The sequence below is a fragment of the Sparus aurata genome, chromosome 6 (assembly GCF_900880675.1).
Source record: "Sparus aurata chromosome 6, fSpaAur1.1, whole genome shotgun sequence".
Taxonomy (NCBI): domain Eukaryota; kingdom Metazoa; phylum Chordata; class Actinopteri; order Spariformes; family Sparidae; genus Sparus; species Sparus aurata.
The window spans coordinates 13,376,959-13,393,941 of NC_044192.1; the positions used below are offsets into that span (position 1 = coordinate 13,376,959).

At 42.7% G+C, this 16,983-nt stretch overlaps 1 protein-coding gene across 1 annotated transcript in view; it reads right to left on the bottom strand.

The window, feature by feature from the left end:
• Positions 1 to 16,983, bottom strand: part of cdh22 (cadherin 22) — a 169,306-nt gene that overhangs the window by 77,880 nt on the left and 74,443 nt on the right. The window contains exon 3 of the mRNA XM_030421451.1: positions 2,650 to 3,746. Coding sequence (XP_030277311.1) covers positions 2,650 to 2,871 — 222 coding nt within the window. The 5' untranslated portion in view covers positions 2,872 to 3,746. The remainder of the gene's footprint in view (positions 1 to 2,649; positions 3,747 to 16,983) is intronic.

Below are 16,983 nucleotides of genomic sequence, written 5' to 3' on the forward strand. Positions count from 1 at the left end.
GTATGTTGCGTCTTAAAGGGAAAGTGTAGCTGCGTCGCAACAAAATGTTTCAGCGTGCGCCTCAAAACGTTTTACTTAAAGCATCCGCGGTAATTACTCACTTTGCACTGAAAGTAGCCTATGGACTTTTACAGGTTTCCACGGCCTTGCAGAGCGGATAAGAGAACAATAAGGCTCCTATCATTAGATAACAACGAGAACAAGAACGTAGGAGTAAAATGGAACTCAAAACCACAACTCCTACGTTGCACAAGAGCTCCGTAACTACTGACAGCTGAAGGTAGACACAGAAAAGTCTGCTTCTCTTTGGTGCATGAACTCACATTTGTGGCATTTGTGGGTTCGCCAAAGCAAATTGGAGTGAAAATACTGCATATATTTGGGCAATGCAACTGAGGCAACAGTGTCTACAGAGGTTTTAATTTTTAATTTCTAATGTCTTTGCAGTGACAGAGTTTTACAGCTTGTTTACTGGTGAAAGAGGACCTTTCAGAGGCAGTCCTTTGCAGAAAACCACAGGGACTCCTTCTTTATCTCTTCTTGTTCTTAAACACATTTTATGATTTGACCTCGGGAGCTATGTACTGTATCTCCATGCGGGCGCAAACTTGCCGGTTTCATAGAATTTAGGTCTTTTTTTATGCTTGTATCTTTTTTGTAACTGAATTCCTTCGAACGAACCTTGAACCTGAGGTGGATGGAGTGTTTAAGGTCGTGCGGTGTTCCTGAAACACAAATGCACTGAGCACCTTTTGTGGTAATTGTTTGGGGTGTCACGTGGTTATAACTTTAGAAAACGAACACTTAACAGGCTTAACAGGCTATTGTAAGGCTCATGGCTCATGACAGGCTGTAACATGGACATGTACATTATGAACATAAACACGAAAATGCTGGATTACGTTTCCGTCTCCGCCAGTGAGGGAGTAAATGCACGCTCGATGGATCAGCTAGTTTAGTCTAGCTACCGGAAGACGCCGATGTCAACAAACAGGTAAGTAGCTCCTTGCACAAACACATTGTTTTAACTACTTTTTTATTCAGTTTGAGTCATACACGCTACAGTGCTGTGTGCTAAGGTGTCTGCTGATGTTGCATAACTTTTGGTGTGAGATGTGGAGCATGTTAAGACGCTTAAAACACAGTCTAAAGTTCTGACCCCATGCTGTTAGCGTTCAATGCTACGTCTCCGTTCACGGAGCTCTGTAATGGCTGGACCAAATTTGTTCGCGTCTTCGGTACTGGCAAGTCAAGGGTAGCTTGAGCAATGAAGCTGCATGTTTAAATCAACCGAAGTTCTCCTTTAACGTGATTAATTGTTTGTCCGTATATGTGATGTACGGGCGACTTATCCCGGGTTGTACCCCACCGCTCGCCAAATGTCAGCTCCCCCCGCCACGACCCTGAAAAGAATAAGCAGTTGCAGATGATGGCTGGATGCAGATATTGTATTGTCTTCTAAAGGACCTTGTATGTGTCACAATGTATAAGAACATGTTGAGAATAAGAAACTGATTTCTGCCCTTCGAAGCCTATTTGTTTTGTTACATTTTTTATATTTTGGTGCTGTACAACTACATCATAGAACTCTGCTCCTCAAGGACAAGAACAATTTTCACTTTAGAGGAACTGGTCTGGACTAATATCTGCTGCTGTGTGGAGTGGATGCGACTGAGCCTCTTACTAATAATTCATTAATTCATTTTGACAACAGAAACATGCATAACTCTGCCCTACTTGTACTATTACTTCAGAACTTGTCATACAAAAATCCCTTTTAATCTTCAGTAAGGACAGTATGTCTCTATTTTGTCGTGCCTGAATCATCCAGAGGCAGGTTTGCTTTATTATTTTATTTTTGTTCTCTGCAAGAGCAATTGTTCAAGGAAACAACACTTTATAAAGTTGTTATTTACATCACTAGTGCAGTGCCCGTTCAATGCATGCCATTCGGCACAGATTATGTGGTTATGTGATGGGTTTACAGATCCAGTCTTAAGCCCTGCTGAATTGCTCACAGACTTATCTGGGCCGCTCCGATATTATCAAACATGTTTGATATTGACGGATGATATTTCTGGATGATTACATCGGTACTTTCCAAGCCAGACCACAAAATACAATGAGAGAGGCATCAATGGTGCTGTCAAGCAACAGTAAACATTCTGGCCCTTGAGGTAAATGTTAGCTAGCATACTGACAGAAACTCAAAATCTCACCTCCAGTTGTTGCAAGAGAAAAGAAAACCTGAGTTGACCTGTGTCAAACACACTCATTTAACCCTTTTTCTAACTGCAGTGTGTTACTAAAGTGAGTTCTTGCACCAGACTAACCTCTACTTTGTTAATGTCTGCCTCCCAATGAGATCAGGTGTGAGGGATCGCGTGTGCTCCTAGCTTCAGTCAGCAGAGCCATGAAACCAGAGTGCTGAAATCACACTCCTGCTGCTACACAGAGTGATGTTCACTGTTAATTCAAAATGTATTCATATTAAACGTGTCAGGTGTCCAAATTCGACACTGCACTTTCGTGGGTCCTCAGCCACGACCCTGTCAAGTCAATCGGATGAACGGTTCTTGAGATGCGTGAATAGCAGACAGACAAACAGAGATTCCTTGCTTTACAGTTGGATAGAATAAGATGCCTTACCTTTCCTACGTACAGCGGCTCTGTGCCTGTGTACTCCTCCACCACAAAAAACTGGTTCCACACCCATCCTCTCTTAACTCGTTCGAGTGACGAGGCTCCTTGATCCCCTCCAGAGATTGAACTGCTAGTCCTTGAGGCCTCACACCAACCAAAACTACAGCAGCTAAAAAGACCCAAGGCTGCCAACAGTGTCCCAGCTCCTACTGTCCAGGATGGGGCCATTTTGATAATAAAAAGAAAACGAAAAAATAGAGGAAAAAAGGAAAAAAAAAAAGAAAGAAATCTAGCTTGGGTCTACATGTAATATACAAAATGTATGCTGACAGGAAGAGTTTTCACGTTGTAGTTTTATACCATATAAAACTTCACTAAGACAAACTTAAAAGGTCTTTGTGTGAGAACTTGAGAGTTAATCCATGGGATCGAGAATAAAGATGAAGTTTTCTGCAGAATACAGAGCAGCTCACGGAGCATATTGGATTCCTACCTCCTGCAGAGTTCATGTTTGTACTGTAACGTGGTCGGTCATTCTGATTCGTCTGGTATCTGCTCCATTTACATTTTCTGATTTGAGTTTTTAAAGAAAGTGGGGACACAAACAGACTTTGAAAAATGTCTTTCAAGCTGAAATTCTCAAGGCAACAAAAAACAACAGATTTTACTGGGATGGCTCACTGATCGGTGGGGAACATAGGGGGAGGCAGGGTTATAATGGCCATGAAGAGTGATGCTTTCCATCCATTCTTGATTTTTTCCTTTGTGCTGCTCCAAATTTCACTTCTAGCCACTTCCAATGGTTTTTTCAGGTGGTTTGAAACTAAGCTGTCCAAAAACGACTCTATTGAACCTTTTCGCAGAGAAAGTATTTCCGTTGTCCACAAAAATCCCCTTTAATGACCGGTTTTGCTTCCTGAAGTAGAGTCCTTGAACTGAGAAAAGGCCGACTGACTTTTCTGTTGGTGATTTTGTCTGATCTTCGGTGACTTTCCCAGGAACAATCCGGTGGTTTTGAAAGTTCATTCTTCAAAGGTCCGATGGTATTTCTGTGGCCATCATGATAACTCCATCAGCGATTCAAAGGCAGGGAAAGGACAAACCTGTAAGACATAAAAGAAAACTGCTGTTACCATGATTATTGTCAATTGGGCTGAATATGGGAGGGAGTTCTATTTCATACTTTAAAAAATGTCTTTCTGAGCATCAAAATTGGTTTCTCAGCTTTTAAAAAACTTTATAGTAAATACACTGTAGCCCGTTCATCTCGCATTACCTCTGTGTGTTCTGTGCTACAAACCCCATAATGTGTTGTTTTTAACAGGATTATCAGGAGGAGACTTGTTTTCCACCAGAGATTCTTGTGTTCAGCAAGAACGCTAACAACGTGCTATGAGCTGGAGAGCAATGTCTGAAATGTGAAAAGAGGACAGGAAACCAGGTGTGTGGAAAATAAGGAGAGAGAGAGACAGAGAGAACAAAGTCATTGTTCATTACGCACCAGACCCAAAGCATCTGTCTGCCTTTCGTCCGATTGATGGAGCGACCCGAACATCAGCCAGCTGATTAATTGCATGAGGGAGCACTAATTGGATAAAAGTATTAATCAATTAATTCTATCCAATGAGGCAACAACTCCCTAATACTTCAGACAAACATTGGGAAGTAGGGGGGCCAGATACGCTTCTTGGCTGTTGTGGGATATGTACAGAGGTTACGCAGAAAGACAGAGCTAACGGAGCAGAGACAGAAAGAGGGGTTGGGGGGGGGGGGGGGGGGGGGGGGTAAATGACGAAGACGCGAGACAAATAGAGAATAAAATAAATGGGTGAAAGACTGAAAGAGGGGAACAAGACAGACTGTGTTGTGTTGCGTGTGGCTGTGACTAACGGTTCCTTTGAGAACGTTCAGAACAAGGGGCGGATGACAGAAGTAAGGAGAAACAATAACATTTAGTATGTCTCTGGCCTTACGACCCCCAAAAAAGGAAGATTGCAACACCTGTCGAAAAAAAAAAAAAACTCCCCAGGCCAGCAGGTGGTTTAACCTATTGTATTTCTGCCGGCTTGGAGAGGACTTCTAATCTCACTTTTCCTCCTGCCCGGTAGCGTGCTTTCGAGCTTCCGGAAATAATTCCTTCTCAGACTGTTGGTAAAGGCAATGTCCATGGTATTGGAAACCAGCTGCTTCAGGGGTGTCCAATCTCCAGAGCAAACAGCTAAAGAGCAACTTCAACAGCTCAGTCTCAATGTTTGCTTGGTACACTTGGTGTTGTTAAAAGAGGAACTATATGGGGATTTGCACATATACATTGGTGACATTATTGAAGATGTGCATTCAGTCATGTGGTTTCACAGTATATGTGAGAGCTGTATGCATATACAGTTTGGTGCAGCTCTTGAAGGGTAACTGATACTGATCTTGAATGGTGCTCCAGTATTGAACAAGCTGGGGGATTTCTGATAAGCACAAAACTAAGGTATGACTTAGGATGATGACGTCATTATTTTTAGTAAGTATATGGTCATAAACCAAATAATTGGACAGATGTGAAATATAGCCAAGGTGATGGCGATTGATGAATATTCAAGGAATCACCAGTCACCTGAGGGAGTCATGAACGTGTTCCATGGCAGTCTGTCCAATAGTACACTTTAGGGTGTTATTGATAAAAAATAAGTCATTAAATCTGGCATTCCATCTCCCCCCTTCCATTGCATTCACATCATTTGTTCAAATCGCCTGGCCCCTCATGTGGTTGCCAGTTTGCTACACTAACTAATCTTGCTGTTATTTTTCAAAATGATTTGTCTGCATATAGATGTTATAGATATGACCTTTAAAAATCAAAAAAGCTCAGCTTCATGGTAGTGTTATAAGAAAAGTCAGCAGATCACTAAGGTTAGGCAGTAGACTTAATTCTCTAGGGACTGCGAATGAGTTCAGTAAATTTCATGATATCCATTCAACAGCTATATATTAAATATGCATATTCAAGTCTTGACCAAAGCGATGGACCCATCAACAGACTGCTGGTGTGGCTAAAAACAGAAATTAAAAATGAGGCTGAGATATCATTTTTTCTACACCCATATAGGTCAAGCTCCAGAAACAGTAGATACAGTCCCATGATGCAATTTTCATGTAACATCTTTCATTAGACCCTACTTTTACTACCATTGGTTTTTCCATTGACATGACAGTATACACATGTTTACACAGGCTAAGTTGGACTCCCTACGATGATTTGCTGGAGTGTTCTCAAAACTGTACTGGTATCAGCTGCAAAAGCCTTGTAGTGTTGTTGTCATTGAGGATTTGACCACCTAATGATCACACCTGACCACAGAAGCCATTAACCGAAATTTGTGCATTCACAGTCAGCCAATCAATGATGAACTTGCAGACAGAAAATAGCTTCTCTGACCCAGTTTCCCATACACTTCCCCTGTAAAACAGACATGATAACACAGCACTCAGCAGAAAGACAATTCAGCAGTCAATGGTAACTTTGTCCCTCGACACAGATAGACTCTCACCTTTGTGCCCTGGACTGACTGGCATGGCAGACCAACCCTGGCGATGAACTGTGTGCCTCGGCACTGAACATGTCCCTGCCCGCGTCCACTAACAGCAGGGGTGAATGTACTTGTTGGCAGTGATAGGCCTATTTTCCAGCATTCTCCTCAGATGGAGCTTTGCTCTGACATAAGTGAGACAGAATGTGACTGGCCTCTTCTCGACTGTGCCCTGTGCCCCTCTCTAAGATTCACCACTTGCCCCTGCAGAGCATGATGACCAATCCATGCTGTCTGACAGTGGAGATGGTGAGGCAGAATTGTGTATCGCAGCAGCCAGGCATTCCCTATTGTGATGTTAAGGAACACGTTCCAACATTTCTGTGTCTCCAGTCACAGAGTCACTGTGAGCCAAGGTTCTGGCTGACTGTGTGTAAAACTTACAAACAATCCTGCTGTCACATCACCGCTGATCTGTCTGCTGCATCACTAACCCTGGGATTAATAATCTGTTCCAGATATGAACAATGTCCTGCTCCTACACCATCTGCTCAGGTGCAGGGAGGCACTAGGTCATAGCATGTGTCTCTTTTTGTGATCCCTCCTCTGTGGCGGAACGGCTACTGATGGTAGCACTGGGGCATTCCTGTATGCTCAGAGAGTTAGAAGATCATCAGGCAACACACACTTGGCACTGGCCCCAAAAAACAATACATGTAGATTCTAGGTAGATGATCTTCTGCGTGAAACGCTCTAGCATAGTGCTAATTCTATCATCTCTCTTGCAATCATCGAGTCGGATCAAGAGATGGATTGCTGACATGATAACTTTCAACAGGGATGGAAACTGTTGTGCAGAGTCTGGAACTCTGCAAGGCAGTTAAAGTGGACTTGCTTGATCTTATTCAATTTTTCCAACCCACGCCAATGTAGCCACTCATGGATTTTTAATAGAAAGCTATTTCAGGTCTGCACTTTGACAATAAACATATAAGGCAGTTGGCCTGGTGATTCGCCTTGTGCTTGCAGATCACTGCCGATCGAGTAACACAGACATTGTTATTATTTTTTTTTTTCTGTGAATCACATCCAACTACTGCATCACTCTTGTGAGTCAGTACATTTTATACGGACGCTGTATGTATTACACGGCAGATCAGAACAGACAGTTCCGAGGGATTGTAACTTCGAAGGAACGCTTTATGACATCATGTAGGAGTCAACTGCAACACAAGTTCCAATTAAAGGTTGCCATGTTCCTGTGAAAAATGAATCACATATACCTTTAGTTAGATAAAAAGGAGTGAATACCTTGTTGCATTTTGAATGGCAGATTTAAAGAAGAGGAAATAAAACTCTCGCTTGACTTAAATTGATCAAAAATATTTCTTTTCAAGTTTCCAATTAGATATGTTTGAGATGTGGAGTGATAACTTCAAAGAAATAAAAACATACAGTTTATTCCTCTGTGCCTCAAAGGCGAAAAAAAAAGCATTGAGAGGATAGAATTAATTCGTTTTTGCATATCTACACTTTCTCTGTTCCCTTACAGTAGATGACTTAACAGTGCGGCAGACAGTTCGAATATGTTTAATTAGAGAGCATTTGTATCAAGTATTTTTCTGCGCGCACCAATGGCCCAGAAGTTGCTTTGCAAACTGAAACATTTTCTGAGCACCGACTGCTCCTGGTATCTAAAACCAAAAATCCACACTCCTCAAATGAATCTCAGGGGAATTTCATTAAGTGTGTACACATTTACTCATTATTAGGTCTAAAAGAGGGAAACTCTAATGAGTTGGAGGGGGAGACAGAGACAGAGAGATTTATGTTAGTGTGTTCTGGTTTCGCTCAAACTTGGCCATCATTGCAGCGGAGTCAGAAGTCTTCACTAGCAGAGGCAAATTAGTGGTAAGTCAATTACTGCCCTTTCTTTTTCAGCAGTGGCCAGCAAAACTTGTTGTTGATGATAAAAAATATGGCTGACATATCTTGCCTTTCCCTGTGTATCTCTCTCTTCCCTCGACATCTTTCCTTTCCATTCCCTACTCGACTCGTTCTCCAATCCAAAGCTATTGGCAAGCACTGTGCAGCCATACGTGACCTATTAGAGAGCTGGATTGATTCTAGAGCATGGCTGCAGCCTCTCATCAGTGGGCATGCCCAGAGCAGGCCCTTTGACAGCTGGCAGTGGACAGACGACAGCCAAGCAAGACTGATCACTGCGAACTGATAGGCACAGAGCCAATGGCTGGCAGACAGGCCTCTCTGTCTCTCTGACATACACTCTCACACATGCAAAAACATTCACGGGCATGCAAGTACGCTATGTGTGTGTATGCGCACGAAGTACCATTTGGCTGTAGTGGCTCAAACCAGTGGTCTTTTTGGTTTTGCATTGCTGTAGTCAAAACTGCCTAAAGAAGCAGTCAGATAATAAAACATGAAAAATTATATTTGGTATATAAACATGGCATTCTGGTAGGATTTTTATTGTGAGAATCGGCAAAGGCCCCGTTCAGCACACGATGATGTATTGCCATTGTCATAGTCTAACATGATATAAAATGCTTTTTATCATTAAGTGGGTGATTTTTACTCAGCAATTATAATTGGCTTTGAATTATTTTTTTTTTATCAGTTGTTTTCTTAATCGACCCACATGATCTTGCCAACACGTGATGCCTCTCACGTGGTCTAATGGGGAAGCAGACCTAAACAAAATCAGATTAGCGTGGTGCAACAACTTGCTGTAGTAATACAGCATGACAGTGAGAATAAAACAAAAGCACGAGGTTAAACAAGTCTGGATGAGTGGTGAGACACGGTCAACGCAGGTTTTTCTATTCTTCAGGAGAACTGAGATTGTAAGTTTCCGCCAACAGAAGTATACTAGCTAACAAACGTCTACCATTGTTTGATGCCTCTCTCTCTTGGTTGTTGTGGTTCGGCTGGGAAAGTAGAATTGTTAACTCAATTAGCAGTTGATGAGAGTCCATCAAATGTCATCCAGTGTAAACAGATTTAAGTAAACTGTCATAGTTTGCATCCTGTTGATTGCAGGTTTCATTACCTGACATATCTTTTAGCTTTTAGTCGCTTAACACTGTAATGGTCCTACTGTTGATTGTATTTAGCTGTAATGGGCTAATTGTTGATCCTCGTTAAATGAGGTTGATCTGGCTTTAATGGATAAGTGTCATTATACTTGTTGCACATTGTTTACACTCAGTGCAATTGAAAGAAAGAAGGTAGAGGCACTATATAAAGGCAGAGTAGCGAGGCAACCAAAGCACCGTGCTCTTTGCCAAACTGGTTTCAAAGCAGCAGAAGGCAGGTGGATTATGACTGGAGCATCTCGCTGCAATTTTTAAACACTATCTCAAAGAAATATACATGTTTGAGTGGACATTGATATTTTTATGTGCTAATGAATTAAATATTTTGTTGCATGTTTAAAATGTAAATCTGATCATCTGTTAAAGACCTTGGACAGTGAATATTTGAAAATGCCTTCCTTGGTGGGGAAAAATATGGCCCTATTATGAAAAGCTTATGTGTAAGGAAATCAGAATCATGAATAAATAAAGAAAGGAAGTCACAGCCAACAATACACACAAAATAATATCTAGTTTCACAACTGAAAAATAAGGAAATGGAACAAAATTGCTTCCATTGCAGTTATTTCCTGCAGCTTTTGCAGTGTTTGGTGTTAAGGATTTGGGATGCCATGTGCCAGCATGAGGCTGGCTTGGTAGCTGATTGGTCCATAACTTTTTTTTTTTTAGTTTGACTCCAAAACAAGTTTTTGCTCATTTTTATTTTTTCTGCACGCTGTGATAAGCTCGTTATCTTTGCCTGTCTGCTCTGCCATTAGCCCACTCTCCTCTCTATCGCGCCCTCTTTGACCAATCAGATTAGGTGCCACTTCAGTGAGTTGTGTGGAGTGCATATGAGTACTGCGAATTACCGAGTGCAAAACACAAGGCTGCCTCTCTTTTTTTGCACAGAAACACCTTTTAACATGGCTTGAAAAGGATGAATCAGTCTCTGCGAGTATTTGTACCATTTGTCGGAGATCAAAGTAAAGCAGATCAAACTGGCTCACTTTCTAAGGCACTGACAATTATTGCAAAACATAGACTCCATGGCTGTGACAAAAGCTGGCAAGGCAGGTGGATGACAATAGCTCATCAGGTCCTTTTAATGTACTGGCAGGACAAATGAATAACAAAGCAGTCCCAGTGTCCTAAAATTCCAGATTTGTCTTTCCTTCCCCCATCTTGCTGAGGTATTGGTGGACACACCTCACACAAAGATACCTCACTCAGTGTGTTGGACAGCTTGTCTATAAAGTGCAACAGCAGACTAGACTGAAGTATCTAGCCATTAGATTTGGCACAGATTGGGGTCAATTTAAGTGCCCATGAGGATAGCTCCTAATTAGGCTAACATTTATTGTTTTGTTGTAAATATCTCCATCGATGTTGGATGGATTAACATAAATTTTGGTACGCTCAATTTTTACCCTCAGGAGAAACTGTAATAACTTTGGTGATCCAACAGATTTTAATCGAACACCAGCATTAGGTGAAAAATGCTCTTGTCCAATGACAGAATTCCTTCAAAGCTAACGCAAATGTGAACATGTTATTAGGATGTACATTTATGTTGACATTCGAAGCAAGTTTTTACGCCGACATTAGCATTTAGCTCAAAGCCGCCGCTGCAGACTCTAGGGCTACTCTTTGTCCTATAATGGGAAACTACATTATAATCATACAAATCTCCTTAGACACCGAGAAAACTTGCACATCTATCTTTGAGTCTTCTTCATGACTGATTTCCATAACCATAGATGTCATAAAAAGTAGGCTGTAAAATAGCAACAGACTGAGCTTCAGAATGGAGTCCAAAGGGCGTGACAACATGCGCTTATCAGAGATGTTCACACAAGTGAGAGCTTCAGTTTGGACACATTCACTTCACTTCACTTCATTCATCTTCAGATGAATGTGTCCAAACTATTCTATCTATTCACCGCTTAGGAAAACACAGTTAACATATTGTAGTAGAGTGGTTCACCGGCTCAAGGCTGTAAAGCTGTGTGTAAAAGGATGTTGTTGCTACTCTCATCAGCCAGCAAACCCTTTCGAACTCTGTCACAAGTACAGAAACAAAAACATAGACTCTGTGGACATCGCTGCCCGTCAGAAGAATGTACGGGGTTCTCAAATGACGGACAGTGAGAGCTGAGCTGGCTCGGTCGCAGAATTATTTGTGAGTTATACCCTCGAACTTTCAACCATGCAATATTTTGAGGCAGGGGAAATATTAAATTCCTCATAGGATTGAATATACGCATTAGCAGAAAATGTCATACCTTAATTCAGAATTCACTTTTTCGCAGACATTAGCAGGTGTTGCATACGGTCAGAAATGCCGTCTGCTCCTCCTTGACTGAATTTTTTGCCGTCCCTGGGACGCTGGTAATCAGAAAACACAGACACAGAGTCACTCAGAGACATGGACATGCACGCAAACGCAGAAAACGTGTTTTCCACACATATGCATACGGGACCTTGAGTAGCGTTTTAGCACCACGTGCGCAAAGGCACGCTCCGTCACCAATCCCACCATTCGTCGTCCTCGTCACTCTTTATCGCTCACCTTCCTCCACTATCTCATTCTATATTCTATGTGCCCCTTTTGCCTTCTCGGTCTTTTTCTCTCTCTGTCTCCGTGTCTAACTCACTGTCAACAAGTTCTAAAACCTATTGCTTTTCAGCCTTCTGCTTTCTCTCTCTCTCTCTCTCTCTCTCTCTCTCTCTCTCTCTCTCTCACGTTCTTTTGTTGTCTTTTCCGTCTCTTCAGTCTCTTTCCTCTGTCACACTTCCGTTGCACTTTTATGCAAGTTTCCCCATCCACATCATCTTTCTCACTCATGTCTCCTCTGCGCTCCACCGTCACTTTCATTTGTTCTTTTATTGCCTTTTTTTGCGCCCATTGTCTGCTTAACAGTCCCAGCATCGCTCCCTTCGGTGGGTTATCTGTTCGTCCTCTTTTTCTAACTGTTTTCAATCTGTCTGTCTCTCCTTTCACTCCTTTATCACGCTCAGTTTACTAAACACAGGTCTAGGGTCAGCGGTGTACGTTTGCACATTTTCATCGACTTCCCTCCGTGTTTCGGCACATCCTTTTCACACATTTTTCTCTGCAGCCTCACACACAACATACAACGTGTAAGCTGGGTTCGGCCTGGTGTTATAAGGGAATATGATCTCTATCTCTCTCTAATAACAACTTCTCATTCCAGGTGCCAAAAAAAAAATGGCACAAGTGATCAGTATCTGAGGGAAGGAGTTTATATTTAGAAGTTAATAGCCTGAGGTTAACACATGGCCATATTTACTCCTCCCCCCCCCCAGGCCTCCTCGCTCACCACAGTATATCTCTGCCTCGGATTGATGTGTGCACTGATTTTGCATTAACTCAAAAGCCGGCCCTGTGCACAGTCGCAAGCATGCACAGCTTAACACACACACACACACACACACACACACACACTGTAGATAGCGAGACAGACTCCGGCTCCATCTTCCATTGCCAGAATCTCGCCATCAGATGGATGAAAGCTGCCATCAAAGCCGGGCCCAGGAGGAGTTCAGACAGTCTGCTTATTCGAGTGAACCCGACACCAGAGTCCAATCCCCTCCGCCATGCTTATTAAATAGCCTATTTTGTCATTTCCAATCCCAATTTGTCACAGTCACTTGGCTCAGCGCCCCCTGTGCCGTGTCACAGAGGGGTGAAAAAAAAAAAAAAGGCAGGAACCAGAGGCACAACAAAAAAACATGCCTGTGTCTTTAAAGTGTTTCTATAGCGATGGTAAAGTTTTAATGGCCTGTTTGCTGCTGGTCAGACAAAATAGACAAAATAGGAAAAAATGCTTTAGAGTAAAATATGGTTGCCATGAAAACAAGTGCACCGGCTCAAAGATGTAAGTATTCAGAAATGATCAGAACGCTACTCAGAGAATCATCCCATAATGACAAAGCTGTCTTCATTCTGTACACAGCCTGTTGTAAACGCAACTACAACGTTATCTGTTTTTTGGGGGGTTTTTTTGCATACTGTACATAATGTCAGCGTCGCACTGGAAAAGCACAGAGTGAAGCAATACTACGTTCAAAGTCTCTATGATGGTCCAGTGAAATGTTGATGCAAAAAATTTCAAAGCTTCAAAGCACGCTGCGGTTCTCGTGCCATACTTGTCCAGACATCAATTCCAACTAACCGCAACACACAACCCCGCGTTCAAACCAGCTCAGCACCAACGCCTAACGCATTTCATCCATCTGCATTAATCACTCCCACTGTAGTCTAACAAGGATCCAGGCTTCCCTTCTGTCCGGCTGCCAAAAACATCCCGTGTACCCCGGCAGCATGCTAGTTGGACCTCGCTGTTGTTTGGGTCTCTCTCCTTCCTCGACCAGACTCTATATTCTGAATCCACAAACCCTTGTGTTGTATTGGCAAGTCAATGATATGCAGCCGAGCATGACTGGGGAGAACAAAATCTGCATTGACACAGGGAACTGTCTGGAGAATGGGTGCTGCCTTGCATTAGGCTGCTGTGTTTGCTTATGGGTTATAATGAGAGGTGACATATTGTCAGTGCCTTGCTAAAGCTGGCCTCCTAATTACACTAATTGCTGCTTTTCCACCCCCGTCCCCCTCCCTCCCCCTCCTTTCTCTTCAAATCTCTCCAGCCCCCTCCCTCTCCTCCTCCCTTGTTCCCTCGCTCCCATGCCAATACTGCTGCTACTCTTCAAAAACTTAAAAGCTTCCACCCACGTACCAAGACGAGCCTGCATCCACTCTCTTTTTGCCCGCTTTACATCCATTAATTTTACTAAAGCTAATTTTTCATTTATTTATTTATTTTTTTTAAAACTGTTCCATTCCTCTCCCCGGTCTCTGCCTGTCTGTCTTTGCCTTTCTGTCTTTCACTCTTCTCTCTCCCCATTCGACTAGTCTTTGTGCCCATACATGCCACAGTGTCCACTACTGCTGCACAGGCCCCCATGCCTGGGCTGCCAGCTGCACAATTACTAAATCGCTCATCTCACGGGTGGCTGGCGCTCTGTATCCCCAGCTTTGGCTTGGAGGGAGAGGGAGAGAGAGAGAGAGAAAGAGAGAAAGAGAAAGCGAGGTAGTATATGAATGAAACAAAAAAAAAAGGGAAAGGGCAGTGCAGTACGATCTGGAGGCGTAGACCGGACTAAGAGCCAGATCCAAAAGCTCGCTCCTCTGTGGCTCCTCTGTGTGTGTGTGTGTGGTTCTACTTGCACATGTATGCCTGTGTGTGTGCATGCATGCATGCAAAGGAAATATTATGCGTGTCAATGTGTGCGTTCATGCATACATGTAGTGGCATGTGTGCGTTTCCGCGAGAAGACAGGTGATGGCCAAGGTAGTCGACAGCTGTCAGTGCACATGGACCCGGGATGGTAAGAAGAGCGCTGGTGTCTGTCAACACACTGCTCTGCCTCTGCCCTTAACTTCAGACCGACTATACTTAGGACCCTCTCAGGACAACCGGAGACCACTGGTGCCTTTCAGAGATGCTTCAAGCCGATGCAAATGCGAGCGAGGCGGATTGGCTGCCATGATGTCAACAAGTTGAGCATCTTGCAGAACAAGCATGACAGGTTTCTATGCTCTTTCTATGAAAGGAAGCTTGATGCACCGCGGATCAGGAGGCCAGTCCGGGGGAAGAGGGATTTGCATCACATTTTGAGCATCTTAGATCTGTGGACTCGTACACTGATGCACACTGGCCCTAGGTTCACTTGGCATGGAGTCGTGATAACATCTGCCTGTAAATCGGTGTGTGTGCCATCGGCACCGGTGGCCAAAGCAACCTGTTCTGGTGTGTGAAGCTGTTATACAAGAATAAGACTCCGCAACAACACGGACGGGCAATATTCTCTGCAAGTATTCAGTAACTATATTTACTCCTTGTGTGAAAACGTAAAAATAAACAAATTCAGCGTTTCAAACTATGTCATCCAATTTACTCCATTTTCTCAATTTGTCATCCCTCATCCCTTAAGCGAAATCAGCACTCCCCAGATTTTGTCACCTGCGCGTGATATATTCACCGGCGTGTTTGGAGCAGCCCCAGCGTATATGGAAGCGCCAAAGGGGGAAAACTAGAGGGAAGGCGAGGGCTTCAGGGATGTTTTTTTTTCCAGTAATTGACATCAAATCTCAACGGTGACTGAGGAAGTTGAAGTAAAAAAAGATGATTTGGAGGCCGGCTTTTGAGAAAACTAAATAAAAGCCTCAGTCAGGGACCTCCATGTCAGCAGACAAGCACAGTTCAGCTTTTCACTTTCAGGTGGATAAAATGCCCACGCACGGTAAATAGTTGAAGATTGTAAAGCGAGGAACCTGATTTTGATGAAACGTATCCTTTCCAGCATACCCTGCTGCTGTGCGCGATTATTTAAGTGAAAAAAAAAATACTTGACGCCGTATCTTGTGGACCTGGCACACGACCAACCATAACTGACTTCATCTGTAATATCGCCCTCCCCACAGAGTCAAATTATAACACTTTAAAATTGAATGCATGAACTCGAGCCCTCTGGCATAAAATATGGATAAATCTCACTATAACGACAGGGCAATGCATTTTATTTAATTAATACAAAAGCAAGCAAGCAATAAACGGGGGAAATCGAGTGAGTAAAATAAGATCAAGAGGTTAAATTGAAAGGATAACCGACTGAGTGGAAATAAGGGATCAGAAGCGGTTGGCCACGTCTATTTTTAGTGTATTTTAACTTGTTTCCAATAGCTCAATACGGCTAAATAGAGTCAAATGGATGAACATCTAATTAACACCCGGTGGTAAATGAATAACACCGCATTTCTTTTGCACGTTTCAGTATTCACTCTCACACCTCTCAGTGGTGTTTGGCTGTTGTCACCTGATTGTTTCAGCATCTGCACCTTATCTCCTTCAAGCATCTTTGTCACACACCGGCAAAGCACACAAACACAAACAATGAATTCACATTGGGCAGAGTAAATACTGATAACAAGAAGTCAAGAACTCAATTATGGTTTGTTAGTTTTCACACTTGAGTAAGAGCTGTCAAAACAACAACAAAAAAGAAGAATCACAGGTAAAAACTTAAAAAGTGTTTTTTTCCAGACTCTATATTTTCCTCCCTACCAAGGTATGTTGCTTATGTTTGTTCAATTAATGAAAAAAAAACCAAAAAAAAACCTTGTGCCGGAGTAATCTCTTAATCCGTCTAATAATTTCTGTTTATCCCTCACCTTTTCCTGTCTCCCGTGAATTGCGTCTGCGAGCGCGGCGTCTGTGTTTACTCTCTCCCTCGCTCTGATCGCACTTCAGCTGCTTTGTTCGTAATCATGTTACATACAATCTCTAATCCCTTAATATATTCAGAGGAATAAACATTTCAAGAGGACTTCAGAGGCAGTTACATGTTTATTTTGCTTTTTTTTTTTCCGCTCTTCGTCGCCGCGTGAGCCCGGAGAAGCAGTATGTTGTGACAACAGCCAATCTCAAACCTCAAAGCAAGGAGCAAATATGTACAGAGTAAGAACACGAGGCAGACACCCCGCACACACGCGGCCCCATGTCGGTTCTGACTGAGGCCAGAGATGTGTGCAGAAGTCGGTCTGGTAAGGCCAATTATGCAACTACTGAATACCTAAAAAAAAAAAAAATGAGCAAAAAGGAAAATAAGACCTCATAAAAAGAAAGGAAACACATTGT